At 47.7% G+C, this 19,390-nt stretch overlaps 1 protein-coding gene across 1 annotated transcript; it reads right to left on the bottom strand.

Moving 5' to 3' along the window:
- Window positions 1–269: 269 nt before the first annotated feature.
- On the bottom strand, window positions 270–5,226 carry LOC119291588. Its single transcript, XM_037570371.1, has 14 exons — window positions 4,543–5,226; window positions 4,368–4,461; window positions 3,415–3,601; window positions 3,056–3,311; window positions 2,738–2,950; window positions 2,560–2,646; window positions 2,310–2,444; window positions 2,123–2,236; window positions 1,794–2,041; window positions 1,633–1,713; window positions 1,326–1,557; window positions 1,117–1,215; window positions 850–1,041; window positions 270–609 (listed from the first exon to the last, which is right to left on the bottom strand). Exons 1-14 carry the CDS (start codon window positions 4,882–4,884, stop codon window positions 514–516), a joined length of 2,376 nt encoding a protein of 791 aa, XP_037426268.1. The 5' UTR covers window positions 4,885–5,226; the 3' UTR covers window positions 270–513.
- Window positions 5,227–19,390: the final 14,164 nt, after the last annotated feature.

Raw genomic sequence — 19,390 nt, 5'->3', positions numbered from 1 at the left:
CATGTTTTTGCACACGCCGCGTGATTCCTGAGCCCTCCCTCCTATAGCTGGTTTGACCAGCTCTAGTAGCTTCCAGCGCAGGGACAAAAAGATACGGACAGCGGTACAAAAAACAAAACAAAAATCATACTCCCTCCGTCCCGAAATACTCGTCAGAGAAATGGATAAAATTGGATGTATTAACTAAAATACATCTAGATACATCCATTTCTCCGATAAATATTTTCGGACGGAGGGAGTATTTGCTTCGCATTTATTTGGTGCATGTATATCAGTTTTGGCTCAACAGACAAGGTTGCTGCAATCTATCAGTTTTTTCCCAGAAGGTTATATTCTGTCAAAACAGCAAGAATCTGTCAAAACAAAACCAAAAATGAAAAAGCGAGCCTCGTTTCCATTATCAGACCATCCCTTTGGAGGACCATATGTACCGGATTTTTTTCACATGGGATCAAGAGAGTAAGTACGCCTATCCTAAGCCTATCGCCACGGCCGCAACATCCGCGGAGCACTTCAGGAAGCCTTTGAGCAGATGTTCGGCAAACCGGTTTCGTTTTCTAGGAGGAGACCTTGCCGCCATGGGTCATTGTATAACTTGTAATGCAATACCTGTAAAAAAAGACATTCCTCCTCAGCAAATCGGGAATGACGACAGAACGACTGGCTCTAGTATGATCCGGCAATGCGAGCACACAATGCATAATGGCTTTGCCTCGTAATGAAAATGAAAATTACAAATATTGCTTATGGTAACGAATGTGGGATTGACGCCAATGATCATTATCATGAGGTTTCCAGCATAAATAAAAACTAAATGGAGAAGCTGTGCTTGGAATTTTCAGAAGTTACCTGTATGAAAGTTGCAAAGACGTCATCACCATCTTCTAGTTTCGAAACCTCAACTGACCAGGGTGCCTCCTCTTCGGGGAACAACCTTTTCTGCCTCTCTGCCTCTAGCAACATGGTGTCACGATAAAAGAACCTCTGCCAGATCTGGCGAACATTTCCTAACATAAACTCTATTTGTGTTTCATTCATTCCCTGGTTGAGATGAAAATAGTAAGTATACTGCACAAGTTATGCGCAAAAGAAAAGGAAAGTAAAATAAACACATACTTGAAGGACTCCAATGAGGTTGGGGATGTCATCTTCTTGTATGCGGACAGAAAAACTGTTGTAATTAAGCACATTCTCGTACGGAAGAAGTATGCCATCCTACAATTTTAAGCAATGGAAGCAGATAGGTATGATCACACAATTAGTTGCTCTGTTGTTAAGTCTTTGTCAGATACACATCATAGGACTATAGGATGACGTTGTAGCACCTGTATTATGACAGGAATGCATCCTTGAAGCATGCTGTCTTCCATGCGCCCACTCCAGCCATCCCCTGGCAAGACACCACAGAAAATGGAGCTTGCTAGTTCCTCATAATACATCTCAGATTTTAAGTACGTAACTGTTACGTTGGCTGTATGCTGCCTTCCAAGCTTCCCTTGCTTGTTTGGTGTTGAACCGAATTCAGCTGCCAGCTTTTGCCTAATCCCCATACTATACCTGTGTTATACAGAGGAAGCAGATTAATATACAATTTGGTCACATATATTGACAGACACATATATAGATACATACGTGTCTTCACGGCGACCCTTTTCATAGGCTGGTCCTAGATTACCATTGAAATAAAAAAGTGTTGTACGATTGATCCTTGGCCTGTAAAAAGTTGTACAGTGAGGGTCTAAACATTCAAGTAGTTAGAAGGCACATCTCTAAGTTCAGGCATTGAGACATACCTTGCCCATAGTTTTAACCAGATGGCCCCTGGGTTAGGCTCCTTCCATGCTGGAAGCACGAGGTCCTTTCTCGGATCGAAACATGGATGGTTGCCTCTTCTATCCAAAGGAATATCATCCCAGTTGTCAGCCCAATAAGCAGTCGTTGATTTTTCATGTTTTGTGTTGGTATTTCCCCAGTGGACAAGCATCATGCTGTTCCAGATCTCCTTTGGAGCATAGCAGGCACCTTCATCCCATGAAAAGAACTGTTTTTTTTTGTAAGTTGAAAGTACAGGTTATTGGTTACGAAAGGATCATTGTACTATCAATTTCATGTAAACACCCACCCAAATACGGTCTCTTCCAGAAGTGCGGTTCCAGTAAGGATACCTCTGAGCTATGTGATCATAAGCCTTTCTGTAGTACTCAAGAGTATGGTAACTCCTGAGGCGCAGGTCCTCCTAAAATTAGAACTCAATTACTGAAGGAGAAACATTGCCAACTATAGTACAACATCTGGATGATAATGGTTACCGGCATCTGCAGGTGTGGGGCATCATCGGATCTAGTTATTAGACATGAATCAAGAACCGGCACATAGAAATAATCAGCTTCATCCCCATTCAGTGTGCGGTGAGGGCTAGCAAGAATGCTCTCATAGAGTGCCATCTATATGAAAAATAAAACATGTCTCAGATCTTGTGCCCTTGTAAACGGGATTGTTGTTACTATAAACATGGAGCTACCAACATTCCATATCTGCTAGTTGACAAGTTTAGCAAACCTGAGCACCATACAGTTGCCGCGTCCATATAGTTCTGTTCTTTTCATCATATATTCTGTTCACACACTCTAACTTGTAATGTCGTCCCTAAAATAGAACATATCCTGCAATGTCAAAGCTGCAGCAAAACTTCATAAAGAGAAGAACACAGGGAGCAAAACGTATGGTCTAGACTTACTTCAAGAAGATGACTGTCAAACTCAGCTGGCAAATCGTACACATATATTAGTGGTCTTTTTTTCTCAACAATAGCATTGACATTGATGGGGATATTGCTTAAATTTTTTAGGTCTGGTAGGTTCACTGGTGGTTGGAGCCATGAGGGCCATTCATATGCAACTGAATAAGCCGATGGGATGCTGCAATCAATCCCAAAATATCCACTGTCGCACTGAAAGAAATCTTCAATTAGATAATAACACAGGTTACGAATACAGAACAGCATGTCACAGTATTTTCATGATAAATACCCAAAAAACCTTTGCCCAAGACATACCTGACAGAAACCACCACGGCAATGTCCATGTCCGGAACACTGGTTAATACAAATGCATTCAACATGTGTCTCACAAAACTGCCCCCAGAGTCCATCATATTTGCAATGACATTCTTCTTTAAACCTCACTTTGGAAGAATATGCATCCTCAGGGTCCACATTGCACCATCCTAGCTTACTGCTGTTTGTTGTGAATACATCCGGATCAGGTGTTGTCCAGTCGGTAAGCTTCGGGTCATCAGGTTTTGCAGGCACGCTAGAAGGATGAACTAAAGATGTTCAATAATACTACAGTATCAATGGTACTCATTCTGAAGCATAAAAAAAAGAATCAAAATCAGTGCATATGATACTCTTACATTGTTTTAAAGCCGCAAGCTTCTGCCACAGGGCGATCCGGGTATTTTGTTCCTGGTCCACAAAAGCACATTGTCCTGGTTGTGTCACAGTGGGCTGGACATATGGAAACTATCCATGGTCCTACAGGCCATTCTGGGGAACTTGGGAGGTTGCACTCCAACTTCAGAACCCTCTCACATCCTTTTCCTGTATTAACAAAGCCATATGGTCACTTGATAAACAAAATTGTTGAAATTAAAACATTTAGAAGGGAAAGCTTGACAAAAAACAAATCAATACGACCAAGGGAACAGTAGACAACCCCACCTTGCCATAGCACATAATGCATATGCTCCTTCCTTTAGAAACAAAAGAGTTGCCTTTTTTATTAACTATTACTAAAAAAATGAACATGCCATTAACTGCTTATAATCCACAAAATGGTAGACAAGTAAGACAATGGCCTTCTAACTAAAATGATTAGCAGCTTATTAATGCACAAGTTCATTCCCGATTCAAGCATATCGGATAATGGTCACAGAACAGATTAAATATTTGAGACTTAATGCAACATTCGTACAATCCTACATCGATGACCGCAAAAACTGAATATTATGTATCCTTTTGCAGAAGCACAGGATGCCCTCAACCGCTTAAGTACAGACCAGGAATGTACACTCCTTTGTTACATAAGCCCACTCGCAGATGTATATGGCTAGTGAGATATGTAAGTGTTATTATTATGTCCAATATAAACAACCAGAGCTAGTCTCTCGTGCTTTCGGCCCTATGAAGTAACCTCTTTTTATCATTTCTCGCTCGCCTTTGTTTCCATACCAAGTTTGTCCAGGCCCAAAGAACTATCAGATCGACAAAAATCCCCTAACAAAATGAGATGCGATGGACAACAAGTGACCAGTGACTCAGTGAGCAAGACTACGGCATTAGTTGGGCCTGACAAAGTAAGACTAACCAGCATATCCATGGAAGCATCTGCATTCCCCCAGGTCATAGTTGCACACACCATTTCCACTGCAGTCTTTCTCGCACCTCTTTGTGCCAATAACCTGTCCAGAAATAACAACAAGGTTAACCCAAAACAGAGCTAAATCAGAGTACACTGATCAGTGACAAAGCTTAGTGCACACTTCAGTAATATTGACAGCCGAAGATTCGGCATGGCACCCAGCGAGCCACCTCCCAATCTCGGCCTTCCACGGCGCGGCCCGGAATGTCACGGCTTCATATGAATCGGCAGGAAACCGAGACCTGAGGCGCGAGTCCACAACCCCGGCGCCCGGGAGCACGTTCCTCGGCCGGTGGTCGACGCTGCGGCGAGCTCCCGAGAAATCCAGGGACGAGGGCAGGATCGGCACCATGAATACATGGACGGCGGTGACGAGCATCACGAGGGCGCCGGCCGCGCCGACGGACGCCCAGGGGCATTTCGCCGAACGGATTGTGAACATGGTCACCGTCTCTTTCGCCATGACAACCGCGGGTATCAATAAATCGATGCGAACAGAGCCGGAGGTCCTCGGCGGCGCTGCGAGGAGCCGGCGTGCGTCCCCTCCCCGCGGCGCTGCCAGCTAGTGTGGCGCGCCAAGGCGGATGAGGAGAGACGCAAAGGCGCCGCCTTGCTCCTAATTCCGATCAAGGATCCGGGGATTTGTGGGTTTTGAAGGAGTTGGGGGATTGGAAATGGAAGAATCGATGGATTCGGGCGTTGTTAGGTTCAATCAAGCGTTGCAGGAATGGAATGGAGACCGAAGGAAGGGAAGAATCTATCGTGCTCGGAAATGGAGTTCAGGGGGCATTTCTGTCTTGTCTCCGGTGTAAGTGGATTGTGGTGTCGCTTTCATTAACTCGTTAATTCAGTTGCAGTGACGGCCGGGCCAGACATAGTAGTGGCACACACATCTAAACATAAGTGCCTTGAATAAAGAAATCAGCCAATAAAAAACGTGAGACATTTATGCATTCAATGACTTAATGTAAGACTTTTTTTTTACTACACTAGAGTCCAAAAACATCTGACTCCCTCCGTTTTCTATTACTCTGCGCCTAAATTTTTTCGGGTTTTTCCCAAATGCTTTGCGCGCTGGCCTTTTTTCCCGTTTTCTTCCCATTCTGCCCTTGATTTTCGGCTTCCCATGTAACTGATGCATTAACAACGAGCCATGCAGCAGCAAGGACTAGCCAATCCGTTGCATGTGTGGAGAGCCATCCTGAGCAATTAGTGGGGCGCAGTTACCACGCATGCATAGCGGCGAGTGGCATGCAGAGCACGCGGGCGGAGCAAGCCAATCGGTTGCAACGCTTATTTATAGCGCGTTGGTTTCCAATACGCCCGATTAACATCAAAGCAAGGGCAAATTGGTCCAAAAAATTTCTATCGGAGCCCTCCTTGGTATGCGGGATTGCACTTAGGCGCAGACAAAAGAAAAACGGAGGGAGTACATTATGAGACGGAGGAGAAACAAACAAACATTAAGTTCTCTCGTTTTCCCCTATCTTAGTCACGGTATACAACTTAAGATGACTAATACACTGGTATGGAGAGAGTATATCTTATTGATGGAGAATGACGTTTTGGCTCTCAGCCTCCATAGAGGCTGATCTTTTGAAAAAATCAAAATTCAAAATTTTTGATTTCATAAAAGTCTAAAAATAATTGTACAAGTAACAAAGATGTGAGGCGTATGTGTGTAAAATTTTAGGATGAAATGCGATCTATATAAAAAAAAATCATGATTTGAGAGGATGAATAGTATCATGTGTTTAAAAGCCTCAGAATTATCTTTTTTTGCACAACCCCATTTTAACGTTTTCGTCCTGAAAAATTGCACACTTGTGCACTATGCCTTCATCTATTTCTCTATTTTTATAGAATTTTTTGAAATATAAAAATATGAATTTTGAATTTTGCATTTGGAGGCCTCCATGAAGCCCGGCCTCCAAAAGCATTTTCCGTTATTGATGGTCAAAGTATAATATTTAAAACGCCCACCTATATTAACCAAACCAGCAGTACAAACATGCGTAAAAAATCAAAAAAAAGTTACTTCAAAGTTCTTGGAGTCCACAGTTTTCATCCTTCCAAGCAGGGTGATGGCATGCTGCCAAATGCATCTCCATGAGCCAGCTCGTCGTTGATGATATATAGACGAGAAGTCATTAAGGCCACAACTGCCAGACCAACGCCCTAAAGAAGAAATCGCTAACGACGGAAGAATCGCGGATCTAAGAGCCAAACCTCCATTATTTTCACAGGCCTCAGGCCGGCATCGGATGCCGCACTAACGTGACAGACATGAAACCAAGGGGGCAAACTGTAAAGGGGGTTGCTGAGGGAGTCCTGGATTAGGGGGTATCTGGACAGCCGGACTGTATACATCGTCCGGACTATTGAAGCGTGAAGATACAAGACTCAAGACTCCGGCCCGTGTCCAGATGGGACTCTCCTTTGCGTGGAAGACAAGCTTGGCGATTTGGATATTATATTTCCTTCCTTGTAACCGACTCCATGTAAACCCTAGCTCTCTCCGGTGTCTATATAAACCGGAGAGGATGGTCCTTAGAAGGCCGATCACAATTACAATCATACCATCATAGGCTAGCTCTTAGGGTTTAGCCTCTACGATCTCATGGTAGATCTACTCTTGTACTACACATATCTTCAATATTAATCAAGCAGGAAGTAGGGTTTTACCTCCATCGAGAGGGCCCGAACCTGGGTAAACATTGTGTCCCTTGCTTCCTGTTACCATCAGCCTAAGACGCATAGATCGGGACCCCCTACCTGAGATCCACCGGTTTTGACACTGACATTGATGCTTTCATTGAGAGTTCCTCTGTGTCATCGCTTTAAGGCTTGATGGCGTCTTCAATCGCCAACAACACCGTCCAGGGCGAGACTTTTCTCCCCGGACAGATCTTCATGTTCGGCGGCTTCGCACTGCGGGCCAACTCGCTTGGCCATCTGGAGCAGATTGACAGCCACGCCCCTGGCCACCAGATCAGGTTCGGAAACTTGAACTACACGGCGGATATTCACGGAGACTTGATCTTCGATGGATTCAGCCCTGTGCCAAACGCGTCGGACAGTCACGACGAGCACGGCCTAGACCTGCCGTCGGACAATGCTCAGGACATCCCCCCAGCAGTAGACCCGGATCTAAATCCGGAGCAGGTTGCATTGCCTAAGGACAGAGGGTGGACCCCGCCCCGCGGGCCGCATACTCATCGGGGATAGAGCCAAACACGGGTCTCACCTCTGTGGAGGCCTGATACCACGGGCCCCCGGACTCGCATCCGGTTGTTGGTCCCGGTCCACATACCCTCGAGCCAGCCAAGCCAGGTTGGGTTCCGGTAATGGAGTTTACCGCTGCGGACATCTTCCAGCACTCGCCCTTTGGCGACATGCTGAACCCATTAAAGTCTCTCTCTCTGTCAGGAGGCTCTAGGCCGAACTATGTCCGGCCTGAGTGGGAAGCATGCGATGAAGGAATTCGTCGCCCACCCACCACCCACTTCATTGCCATGATCGATGATTTAACCGACGTTCTTGACTTCGACTCCGAAGACATCGACGGTATGGACGAAGATGCAAGAGAAGCTCCAGAATCTCTGGGGCGCGGGACTACTACCTTGTCACACGATATATACATGGTGGATACGTCCAAGAAGGACGACAGCGATAATCCGGAAGATAAAACACCCGGGCAAAAGCCAAAAAGGCGGCGTAGACGCCGTTCAAAGTCCAGCAATTGCAAAAATAGCATCAAGAACGCAAGAAGGGTCGATATACCAGTAAACCCCAAAGGCAATAACGACCACATGAACCCAGCGATGGAGCAGGATGAGCCAGGTCACGCCAAACCAAGTTCGGAGCAAATACCCGATCACACTGATCCGGCGGGACAAGCTCATGAAACCGCCCCAGGACAGGAACACAGTCCGGACGATGATGCATTCATCAACCCGGAAGAACGCGCCGAACGAGATAACCTCCACCGAAAGCTTATGGCCACAACAAGAAGTCTAAAGAAGAAGAAGCAATGGCTCAAAGCCGCACAGGAAAAGCTCAGTCGCAGATGGAATAAAGTGCTAGACACTGGAGAAAGATATGGCGACGATCGCCATACAAAAAGCTATCCAAAACGCAAAATACTGCCAGAATTCGACGACGCGGCCGTCCCACCAAAGAATAATACGACCAGGAGACCAGAAGCACCGCTTAACAACCACAACAGAGCGGCTACTCACACCGCGCACGATCTACGTGAGCATCTGGATAAGAAAGCCGGTGCAACCAGGTCCATCTACGGACCTAAAGGACACACCCCGGCGAGGGACTATGGTCACCCAAACGGTCATACAAGCCAAATACCAGTTCGGAATAAGCACCGGACACAACAACAGCCGACTGCATGCCACAACACGCCCAGATACAGAGGGGCTGCTCACCCCCTGTGCTTCACCGAAGAAGTACTGGACCATGAATTCCCACAAGGCTTTAAACCTGTGAACATAGAGGCATACGACGGCACGACAGAACCAGGGGTCTGGATCTAGGATTTTATCCTGCATATTCACATGGCTCGTGGGGATGACCTCCACGCCATCAAATACCTTTCCCTCAAGTTGAAGGGACCAACTCGACACTGGTTGAAAAGCCTCCCCGAAAATTCAATCGGGAGTTGGGAGGAACTCGAGGACGCTTTCAGGGCCAACTTTCAAGGAACTTATGTTTGGCCTCAGGATGCAGACGATCTAAGTCACATAATCCAACAACCCGGAGAGTCCGCCCGCAAGCTTTGGAGCAGATTCCTCACTAAAAAGAATCAAATAGTCAATTATCCGGATGCCGAAGCCTTAGCAGCATTTAAACACAGCATCCGCGACGAGTGGCTCGCCCGGCACCTCGGCCAAGAAAAGCCAAGGACAATGGCAGCCTTAACAGGCCTTATGACCCGCTTTTGCGCGGGCGAAGATAGCTAGTTAGCCCGTAAAGGCACCAGTGACCCCAGCACATCCGAAATAAGGGATGGCAATGGGAAGCCAAGGCGTAATAAACACAAACGCCAAAACAAGGAAGAGAGCCTGGATAACACGACGGTCAACGCCGGATTCAGGGGCTCTCGACCTGATCAGCAAAAGAAGCCATTTAAAGGCAGTAAAGAGGGACCGTCTGGTCTGAACAGAGTCCTGGACAGACTATGCCAAATTCATGGCACCCCGGAGAAACCTGTGAACCACACCCACAGAGAGTGCTGGGTCTTCAAGCAGGCCGACAAATTAAATGCCGAACACAAAGGGAGGGAAACACCAAGTGAATACGAGGACGAACCTCGCTAGCCGAACACTGGGGGACAGAAAAAATTCCCTCCAGAGGTTAAAACAATAAACATGATCCACGTGACTCACACATTCACGAGAAGGCATGAACGCGCGCTCAGAGACGTGCACGATGTAGAGCCCATCGTACCTACATCTGACTACTAGATGTCTCGTCCGATCACTTTCGATCACATGGACGGCCAAACTAGTATTCGGCGCGGAGGATCACAGGCCTTGATGCTTGACCCAATAATCGGCGGATACCGTCTCACCCGTGTCATCATGGACGGCGGCAGTAGTCTCAATTTAATATACGAGGACACTGTCCACAAAATGGGGATAAACCCATCCAGAATTAGCCAAAGCAACACCGCCTTTGAAGAGGTGATACTAGGCGTTGAAGCCTACGACAGGGGCTCCGTCGTGCTGGAAGTAACATTCGGCTCCCCAGGCAACTCCAGATGCGAAGAACTACGCTTCACCATCGCACCCTTCCAAAGCAGCTATAACACATTGCTTGGAAGAATGACCTTCGCCCGCTTCAACGCATTGCCGCACTATGGCTACCTTACACTCAAGATGCCCGGTCCCCGTGGCGTCATCACCGTTAGTGGAATCACAGAGCGCTCCTCACGCGCAGAGGAACACGCGACGGCCCTATCGGCCGGACTGTAAGTGACCTCCAATATAAAAAAAACATGACTGGTCATTACGACCATAGACTCGGTTAGACGAGTCCGGTAGCCCGGATACAACTGAACCAGGGCACCTTACACGTAATCCCATAATGGATACCAGGGGCTGTAAATATTTAATACAGCCCCACACTTGGCTCAACCTTATTGGCAGGCCAACATCTTAAACTTTTACTATCCATCGCATACTTATGTTGTACTCTCCTATGAGTTTTCCTTTTTCCACAGACAACGCTCGCACGATACCCTTCCAGGATACGGCACAAAGGAGACAAAGGCGCAGACGTGCAGCAGGGCCCCGTTCAACATGTTTCTTTTTAGATTAAGCCCCTGTGTAAACCTTTTCTATTGCCTCTTGTTGTTTAAACCATCCCATGGGTTCCATATCCACAGAGGATACTGTCGTTATTGGCATTTCGCCACGACAGATTACCGCATGTACCTGGAAACACAGGGTTCATAATGAAGGGGCATTCTTGAGCCCATCTTCTGTTATAAAGCCCGAACACCTTTGTGAGTGTTCGGCGTCACGAGTTTGGCCTTATATGCATCAGCTCTGAATCATGTCTTTGGTCAAATGTTCGGTTTGCCCGGCTCCTGGGTTTGCCGCCTTACGTTCTATCATTATCGGCTAAGTCAGGCCAAAGGAGAACTACTGCGATTGTGCCCTGGTTATTCCGGATGAGCTCCTCAGTAGAGAAAGCCGAAAACTGACTGTCATGATACAACGAGAGACTGTTCAACCACTCGAAGACTTATCGGAATCTTTAAGGATTCCTCCGCATTAATGAAGGGCCGTTTCCTGGCCATGTACACACGCACCCGTATTCGGACGCACACGAATGTACCAGGGGCTACATAGTAGCCCCACCTTTAGAACCCCATGGCTAAGCGAAAGTGTTACAGCTATATAGTCTGGTTGCCTAGTTCGACGTGCGATCACCTCCTTCATGGACCAAGACGTTGGATCAAGTGTGATTAAGCATATTTCTCATGAACACCTCCACATTATATGCGTGGGGGCTGAAGCCAATGACTGCTAACTTTCGGACTACTAATATCTATATAAAAACGCCCGCAAAGGGGATACAATCATACTTCCGGGCAAAAAGTATAAATATAGCCTCATAATCAAAATAAACATTGTCTTTTACAATGATTCGACTTATCATTCGAACAAGATATTCTTCGAGCACTGTGCCTCTATCAGGCGGGCACCTTCTGTGACCTGCGCCAAATAGTGCTCGGCCGGATATTGGCCTTCCCGCCGGATCCTGGGTCGCTACAATAGTGGCCTCCATATCCGTCCAATAGGCTTTTACGCGAGCAAGAGCCATCCGCGCACCCTCTATGCATGCCGACCTCCTCATGGCATCAATCCGAGACACGACCCCAAGGAATTGCTGCACCAAACCAAAGTAGTTGTCCGGCTTAGGCCCCTTTGGCCAAAGATGGTCTATTACAAACCGCAATGCAAGCCCGGACAGCCTGTGGAGCTCCGCCATACCAGCCACCTTCTCATTTAGCGGCAGCGGGCGAGTGGGAGCATTGAACTGCGACCAGAAAAGCTTCTCCACTTCTTTATCAGCTTGACCCTCGAAGAACTTGACAACGTCAGCTATACTATTCGCCAAGTCCACATATGCGTCTACAGGACTCAAGCGCCCAGCCAGGGGAGCATACTTCGGATCCAAGAACTTCGTCCGCAGTAAGTAGGAGCCCCCAACCATGATTTTGTCGGCCTGTTGGAGCTCCTCCCGCATACCCCGGATCTCGGTCCGCATCTCCTTGGTGGCATTAAGTGCCTTGTCCAGCTCGGCCGAACTAGCCTTATTCTCCTTTTCCAGGAGTACATACCGGTCGATGGCATTTTTCAACTCCTCAGCCATTTCGGCTATCTTATCCTCGCTTCGGCGATGAGCAGCCTGTTCGGCTCTCAATTCTTCGTCCGCCTTTAGGGCAGCCGCATTGCTAGCCCGAGCTTGTTCCTTGGCCTGAGCAAGTCCCGCCCTCAGGGCCTCCACGGCAGCAGCACCATCTGCAGTGCAAACACATGGCATTAACATTATGCCACTATCGTATTTTCCTATACATCATAATAAGGGAAGCAGAGCACATACCCTGTGACTCCTCCAGCCATTTGTTCACCAGCGTGATATCGGTAGATCTGCCTCCTTAGTTCGGCAACTTCAACAGACTGGCCGGCTGCCGGATCCTTGCATACCTGTGCACATGTACATCGCAGCCATTACTATATGATCCCCCGTTTGCCACCTATGGCGGGCAACCAGAGTCTCAGGGGCTACTATCCATAGGGAGCACACCTAGCGCATGCTTTATAACCAAAAAGTTGTGCATTTTTCACTACTTACCTCAAAGCCTTTGAGCAGGCTTGTAAATGCCTCATTCAAACCGCTTGTAGCGGATGAAATCTTCGTGAGCACCGTTCTCATTAAAGAGCGGTTCTCCTCCGAGAGCGCGACTCGCTCCAGAAGGCCTGTTAGTGCGTCCGACCAGACATCGAACTGTGCCGGACCCTTCTCATCACCCCCCGTGGGAGCCAAACGCTCCGGGCTCAGGGCGACTGACGTGTTAGCCTTCGGCTTCGGCAGATCCGGACTCCTCTGTGACGACACCTCAGTGTCGCCCGCTTCATGAGGCGGAGAGGTGGGTGGGGTCTCACTCTCCATCATCTCCGGAAGAAGATCCCCCGAAGACGAACTCTGTTGAGAAGAGCTGCTCGCCGGACTGCAAAAGACGAAGTCCCGGTTATGGATCTTGGAGAAACACCATACCTTCAAATTAATGAATAACTTACGGCTTGGTGGAGGGATGGCCCGTTGGTGGGCACGATGCGGTGAGGGTGCCCGTCGCGGCAGATCCCCCTGGTGATACCTTCTTCCCTTGCTTGGGCATCTCCGCCTCCAAGTCTTCGGAGGCGGCCCTTTTCCTCCCACGCGGGCAGGAGGCTTTAGCCTCCCCTTCTTGACTATCATCCATAGGAGAGGAAGCAATTCCCCCGGTCTGGATGTGTAGTGTGTGAAGTTCGGCTTCACTGCCCTTTCCTTCGCCTTTCCCTGAGGGGATTTTGCTGAGCACCTGGCCAAGCATCTTGGCAATGGTTGGACCAGGCGAACCTTCAGGAAGTGGCACCAGACACCTGATTCTCTCCGCCTTGTTGAGCCATTCCTGGCCACGGAGGGATTTTCAGAATAATAGTTATGATAAATATAAATGAAGTGTCCGGCTTTAAGGTTACTTACTTGGGCATCTAGGCGATTGCAGCTTAGGCCCGCATCCTCGGTGGTGTCCGGACACTTTACTTGCGGTTCGAAGAATAATTTACACATCCCTTCGAGCTTCAGGCTGAAGAAGTGCTTAATAGTCCGCGGACCCTCCGGATTAAACTCCCACATCCGGAGAGGGCGATGTTTGCACGGCAACATCCGTCGGATTAGCATCACTTGCATTATGCTGACAAGATTTATGTCCCTCTCAATAAGCTCCCGGATACGGTTCTGCAGTTCTGGTACATTGCCAGCAGTCCCATAATTCCATTCTATGTCGGTCCAAGACGCCAACTGTGATGGAGGGCCCGAGCGAAACTCGGGGGCGGCTACCCACTTTGTGCCTCTAGGAGATGTAGCATAAAACCACCTCCGTTGCCACACATCGGATACTTCTGGGAAAGAACCCTCTTGTCATGGGGCATCGGCGTTCCTGCTTATTATAGCACCTCCGCACTCCGCATGTCGCCCCTCGATCATCTTCGGCTTCACAATGAAGGTCTTGAGCCATAAGCCGAAGTGTGGGGAGACGTGGAGAAAAGCCTCGCACACAATAATGAACGACGATATATGGAGGATGGCGTCTGGAGCCAGATCATGAAAATCCAACCCATAGTAGAACATGAGCCCCCTCACAAAGGGGTCGAGGGTGAGGCCCAGGCCTCGGAGGAAGTGAGGAACGAACACAACGCTCTCATTGGGCTCCGGCGTAGGGATAACTTGCCCTGGAGCAGGAAGCCTGTGCTGGATATCGGTAGTCAAGTATCCGACCTCCCTAAGCTTCGTAATGTCCTCCTCTTGAATTGAGGAGGCCATCCACCAGCCTTTTGCGTCGGATCCGGACATGTTGGAGGATCTGGGGTGTTGGAGCTTGGGTCTTGGGTGTTAAAACTCGAGGTGCGAGAAGGAGCAGGGGAGGTGGAAAAGAGGCGTAGGCCTTGACCCCTTTATAAAAGGGATGAATATCAAGAGTCCTCAGCGTGACCGCTTGAGACTTGTCTAAAATACACGGAGTCATACCAACGGTCGCCGTAGGGTCACACACGCCCATATTGATGAAAGATCCCGTAATAAGAGGAACACGATCTCTGCTTTGGCAGGGCGTGCCAATAAAACCGCCTCGCAACTCGAGTCGAGGTGGGGCAGGAAACGCCGGTTCGTGTTGGACCAGGCCATGATACAAGGGCACGACGTACAAAGATCGCCAGCAGAGCGGATTTATGCTATGTTCCCTACAATGGTGTGTGAAGATCATCTTGCAGATCCAGACACGGTCTACGTGTTCAATAATAACCTTGGAGTATTCAGAAGGAGGAACCCGCCTTGCAATGCCGAAGACAAGACTGCGCGCCGGACTCATCGTCATTGAAGCCTGGTTCAGGGGCTACTGAGGGAGTCCTGGATTAGGGGGTATCCGAACAGCCGGACTGTATAGATCGTCCGGACTGAAGCATGAAGATACAAGACTCAAGACTCCGGCCCGTGTCTAGATGGGACTCTCCTTTGCATGGAAGACAAGCTTGACGATCCGGATATTATATTTCCTTCCTTGTAACCGACTCCATGTAAACCCTAGCTCTCTCCGGTGTCTATATAAACCGGAGAGGATGGTCCTTAGAAGGCCGATCACAATTACAATCATACCATCATAGGCTAGCTCTTAGGGTTTAGCCTCTATGATCTCGTGGTAGATCTACTCTTGTACTACACATATCTTCAATATTAATCAAGCAGGAAGTAGGGTTTTACCTCCATCGAGAGGGCCCGAACCTGGGTAAACATTGTGTCCCTTGCTTCCTGTTACCATCAGCCTAAGACGTACAGATCGGGACCCCCTACCCGAGATCCGCCAGTTTTGACACCGACAGTTGCCGTCGCCGTCGCCCCAACAAGCCCTGTAGACCATAACCTCATCGCCCATAATGGTCGATAGAAAAGTACAAATTTTATCTATTTATGGGCCAGCCCAATAACTATTTCAAAAATTCCTAATAAATCGTAGAGGCCCACTTAGCCCATTCATGCAAGGCAAGGGGCACTACTAAAGTTTAGTCTCACATTGCTAGTTTAGAGGGAGTTGAACCTCTTTATAAGGGAGGTTCTTTCCTCACATGTATGAGCATGAGAACAAGAGGGACATCCACGCGCGCTCCTCCTCCGCCACCCGCCTCGCCGCGACGCGCCGCACTGCGGGAATGAGCCAAGCTGATGTCTAAATTTTTGCCACGCACGACGGGTATACGAAAGGTCATACGGAAGCTGAAACATTTTCTGTAGTGGATACTGAATCCGAACAGCGCGCCTCTTCGGCTGAAGTCCGTTCATTTCGTCTCCCTCTTTTGCTTCATCTCCCGTCGATGTCCTCTCGCCTCCTTCTCTTGCGCCTATAAAAGGGAGGTTGCTCCTCTCAGATAGACGCACCAGAACTTCTTCTTCCTCTTGCCACCGGTTCCAATCTCTGAGCTGCTGCTACCTTCCTCATCCCGGCTTGCGGCGTGCACCGCAAGTTGGGATAGTAGGCCTCCGAAACTGCACCTCTTTGAGTCCTGTACGGGAGAAGGGTGATAATGTTTTTGGGGAGCGCTCCACGCGACTACTGACTTCTTTGTCATGGATTCCCCGGACTCCGACGACTACTTCCCTGACGACGACTTCTTCCCCGACGTCGACAACCTCCTCGACGACATGGCTGGCAAGGACACCGACCCCAAGACCAGTGCTTCTGCTCCCGTTCGGTATGTTCTCATACTCTTTCTGTTAGAGGTTTTGCCACAACTTCTTCCTCTAGTGTCTGTTCTAGATTTGTCCGGTTCTAGTTCATATATGCAGATGCTATTTACCTTCTCTCTGTCAAATTGCATGACTTGCTTTATCTCTGCTATATTAGTCATGCTTTATCTAGTATTTCCGTTAATAAAATTATTCGATAAATTTCTCATATTTCCAACAATCCAAAAACCTTATTATAGGCAATTTACCCCGAGTGGTTTTGCTGCTTCCATGAGACCTCCTATGTTTGAGGGTATCCACTATAAGAGGTGGCGCGTGAGAGCCGTTCTATGGTTTCAAACCATGACCTGCTATGACGCCACTCTTGGCAAACCTAAAGGAGAATATGATGCTAGGAACAAGCTTTTCCGAAAATGGATACCTTGTTTAAGGCTGCTCTCTTGAGTGTTCTTGGTGAGAACATAGTTGATGCTTATGTGTCAATTGATAATGGAAAAGATATGTGGGACACACTCGAGGCCAAGTTTGGGGTCTTGGATGCTGGCACTGAGCTGTACATCATGGAGCAATTATATGATTGCAGGATGACTGAAGAGCGCTCCGTGGTTGAGCAAGCTCATGAGATACAGTCATTTGCTAGAGAACTTGAGCACTTCAATTGTATGTTACCAGACAAGTTTGTTGCCGGAGGTATCATCACTAAGCTTCCTCCTTTTTGGAGGAACTTTGCTACCTTACTGAAGCATAATAGGCAGGAGTTTTCCATTCCAGATCTCATTGGTACTCTTGATGTGGAAGAAAAGGCGAGAGTAAAGGACAACCGTGCTCGAGGTATTGAGGGAGGATCTAGTGCCAATCTGGTACAGAAGAAAAACTTCCAGCCCCACAAGTTCAAGAACAAGGGCAAATTTGATGGGAAGAACAAGGCTGTACATCACACGAACTTCAAGAAGAAGAGTGACAAGAAGAAATGTGTTTGTCATGTGTGTGGAGATCCTGATCATTGGGCTCCTAGTTGCCCTAATCGCTATGACAAGCATCATCTTGGGAAAGGCAGCAAGACCGCTAATGTTGTCACTGGAGACACTGACATGAAGGATGCTGGGTGTGGTATATTTCCCACTGTTCTTTCAGTATGTCATTCTCCTGATTGGTTGATTGACACGGGTGCTAATGGGCATCTATGCGATGATATTTCCATGTTTTCATATTATCAGACCGTAGGGACTTCCACTGTGCTGATGGGCAACGATTCAAGTGCTTTTGTTCGTGGTGTTGGCACGCTCGATCTGAAGTTTACTTCGGGGAAGGTCGCGCAGCTGAAGAACATGCATTATGTCCCCTCCAATAAAAATCTTGTTAGCGGATCTCTTCTGTGTAGAGATGGCTACTAGCTTGTCTTTGAGTCGAATAAATTTGTAATATCCAAGTATGGAACCTTTGTTGGTAAATGCTATGAGTCAGGAGGCCTGTTTCGTTTATCCTTATCAGACGTTTGCAATAAAGTTGTTAATCATGTTTGCAACAATAGTGAATCAAACGCGTGGCATTCACGTCTTTGTCATGTTAACTTTGGTTGCATGTCGCGACTAGCAAAGTTGAACTTAATCCCTAGTTTCAGCACTGTCAAGGGATCTAAGTGTCAAGTGTGTGTGCAAGCTAAGCAACCCCGTAAGTCTCATGTGACTGCGGAAACGAGAAACCTTGCACCACTAGAGCTCATACATTCAGATCTATGTGGGTGTTTTGACAAAAAGTGGAAAGAAGTATTTTATGACGCTAATTGATGACTCCGCTAGATACTGCCATGTGTATCTTCTGAAATCTAAGGATGAGGCTTTGAACTATTTCAAGATCTATAAAGTTGAAGCAGAAAACCAACTTGATCGAAAGATCAAGAGGCTTAGATCCGATCGTGGTGGTTTTCTCAAATGAATTTGATTCCTTTTGTGCGAAACATGGTATAATCCATGAGAGGAAGCCTCCCTATTCACCTCAGTCAAATGGGGTGGCCGAAAGAAAGAACCGTACTCTAACTGATTTGGTTAACGCCATGTTAGACACATCGGGTCTCTCCAAGGCATGGTGGGGGGAGGCGATATTGACGGCATGTCATGTCCTAAACCGAGTTCCCACAAAAAACGAAGAGATTACTCCGTTCGAGGAATGGGAGAATAAAAGGTTAAAACTCTCTTATCTACGAACCTGGGGTTGTTTGGCGAAAGTCAATGTGCCAATTCCAAAGAAGCGCAAACTTGGGTCAAAAACTGTGGATTGTGTTTTCCTGGGTTATGCTTTTCATAGCATTGGTTATAGATTCTTGGTTATAAAATCTGAGGTACCTGACATGCATGTTGGTACGATCATGGAGTCGAATGATGCGAATTTCTTTGAAGATATCTTTCCCATGAAGGATATGGCTACCTCATCTAATTAGGAGATGCCTAGTTCATCGAATCAGGAACCAGTTACAATTACTAAACCTACCATTTTGATGGAACACTTTAAAAATCCTGTGGAGGAGAACAATGAACATTACTAGGAAAAAGCCTACTAGTAGCGCGGGTGCCTGCGCTACTACTAGCTCGCTACAACTAACTATTAGTAGTAGCACGGGTGCCACCCGCACTACTACTATGCGTGTGTTAGTAGTAGCGTGGGTGCCACCCGCGCTACTACTATTAGTTTCAAAAACAAAAAAAATTCTCAATCCCGTGCGTGATGTCAATGGCGGCAATAATTCGATCCAGCGACGGTAGGGGTCTCCAATGGCGCGGGCGGGCAGTGGCAGACCAAATACAGTGGCAGTTGCTGGAGAGGGACCAGATCCAGTGCAGAGCTAGGCATCGGTGTGGGGCTCCTCTTCACGGCCAAGGCAGAGAGCTCCTTGTTCATCCATGGCGATGACCTGCACGGGGACGTACATGGGAGGGCGAGTGAAA

Source organism: Triticum dicoccoides, chromosome 4B (genome assembly GCF_002162155.2).
Source record: "Triticum dicoccoides isolate Atlit2015 ecotype Zavitan chromosome 4B, WEW_v2.0, whole genome shotgun sequence".
In the NCBI taxonomy this organism is placed as follows: domain Eukaryota; kingdom Viridiplantae; phylum Streptophyta; class Magnoliopsida; order Poales; family Poaceae; genus Triticum; species Triticum dicoccoides.
Note: the sequence above shows the minus strand (reverse complement) of the source record. Positions and strands in the feature narration are given on the sequence as shown.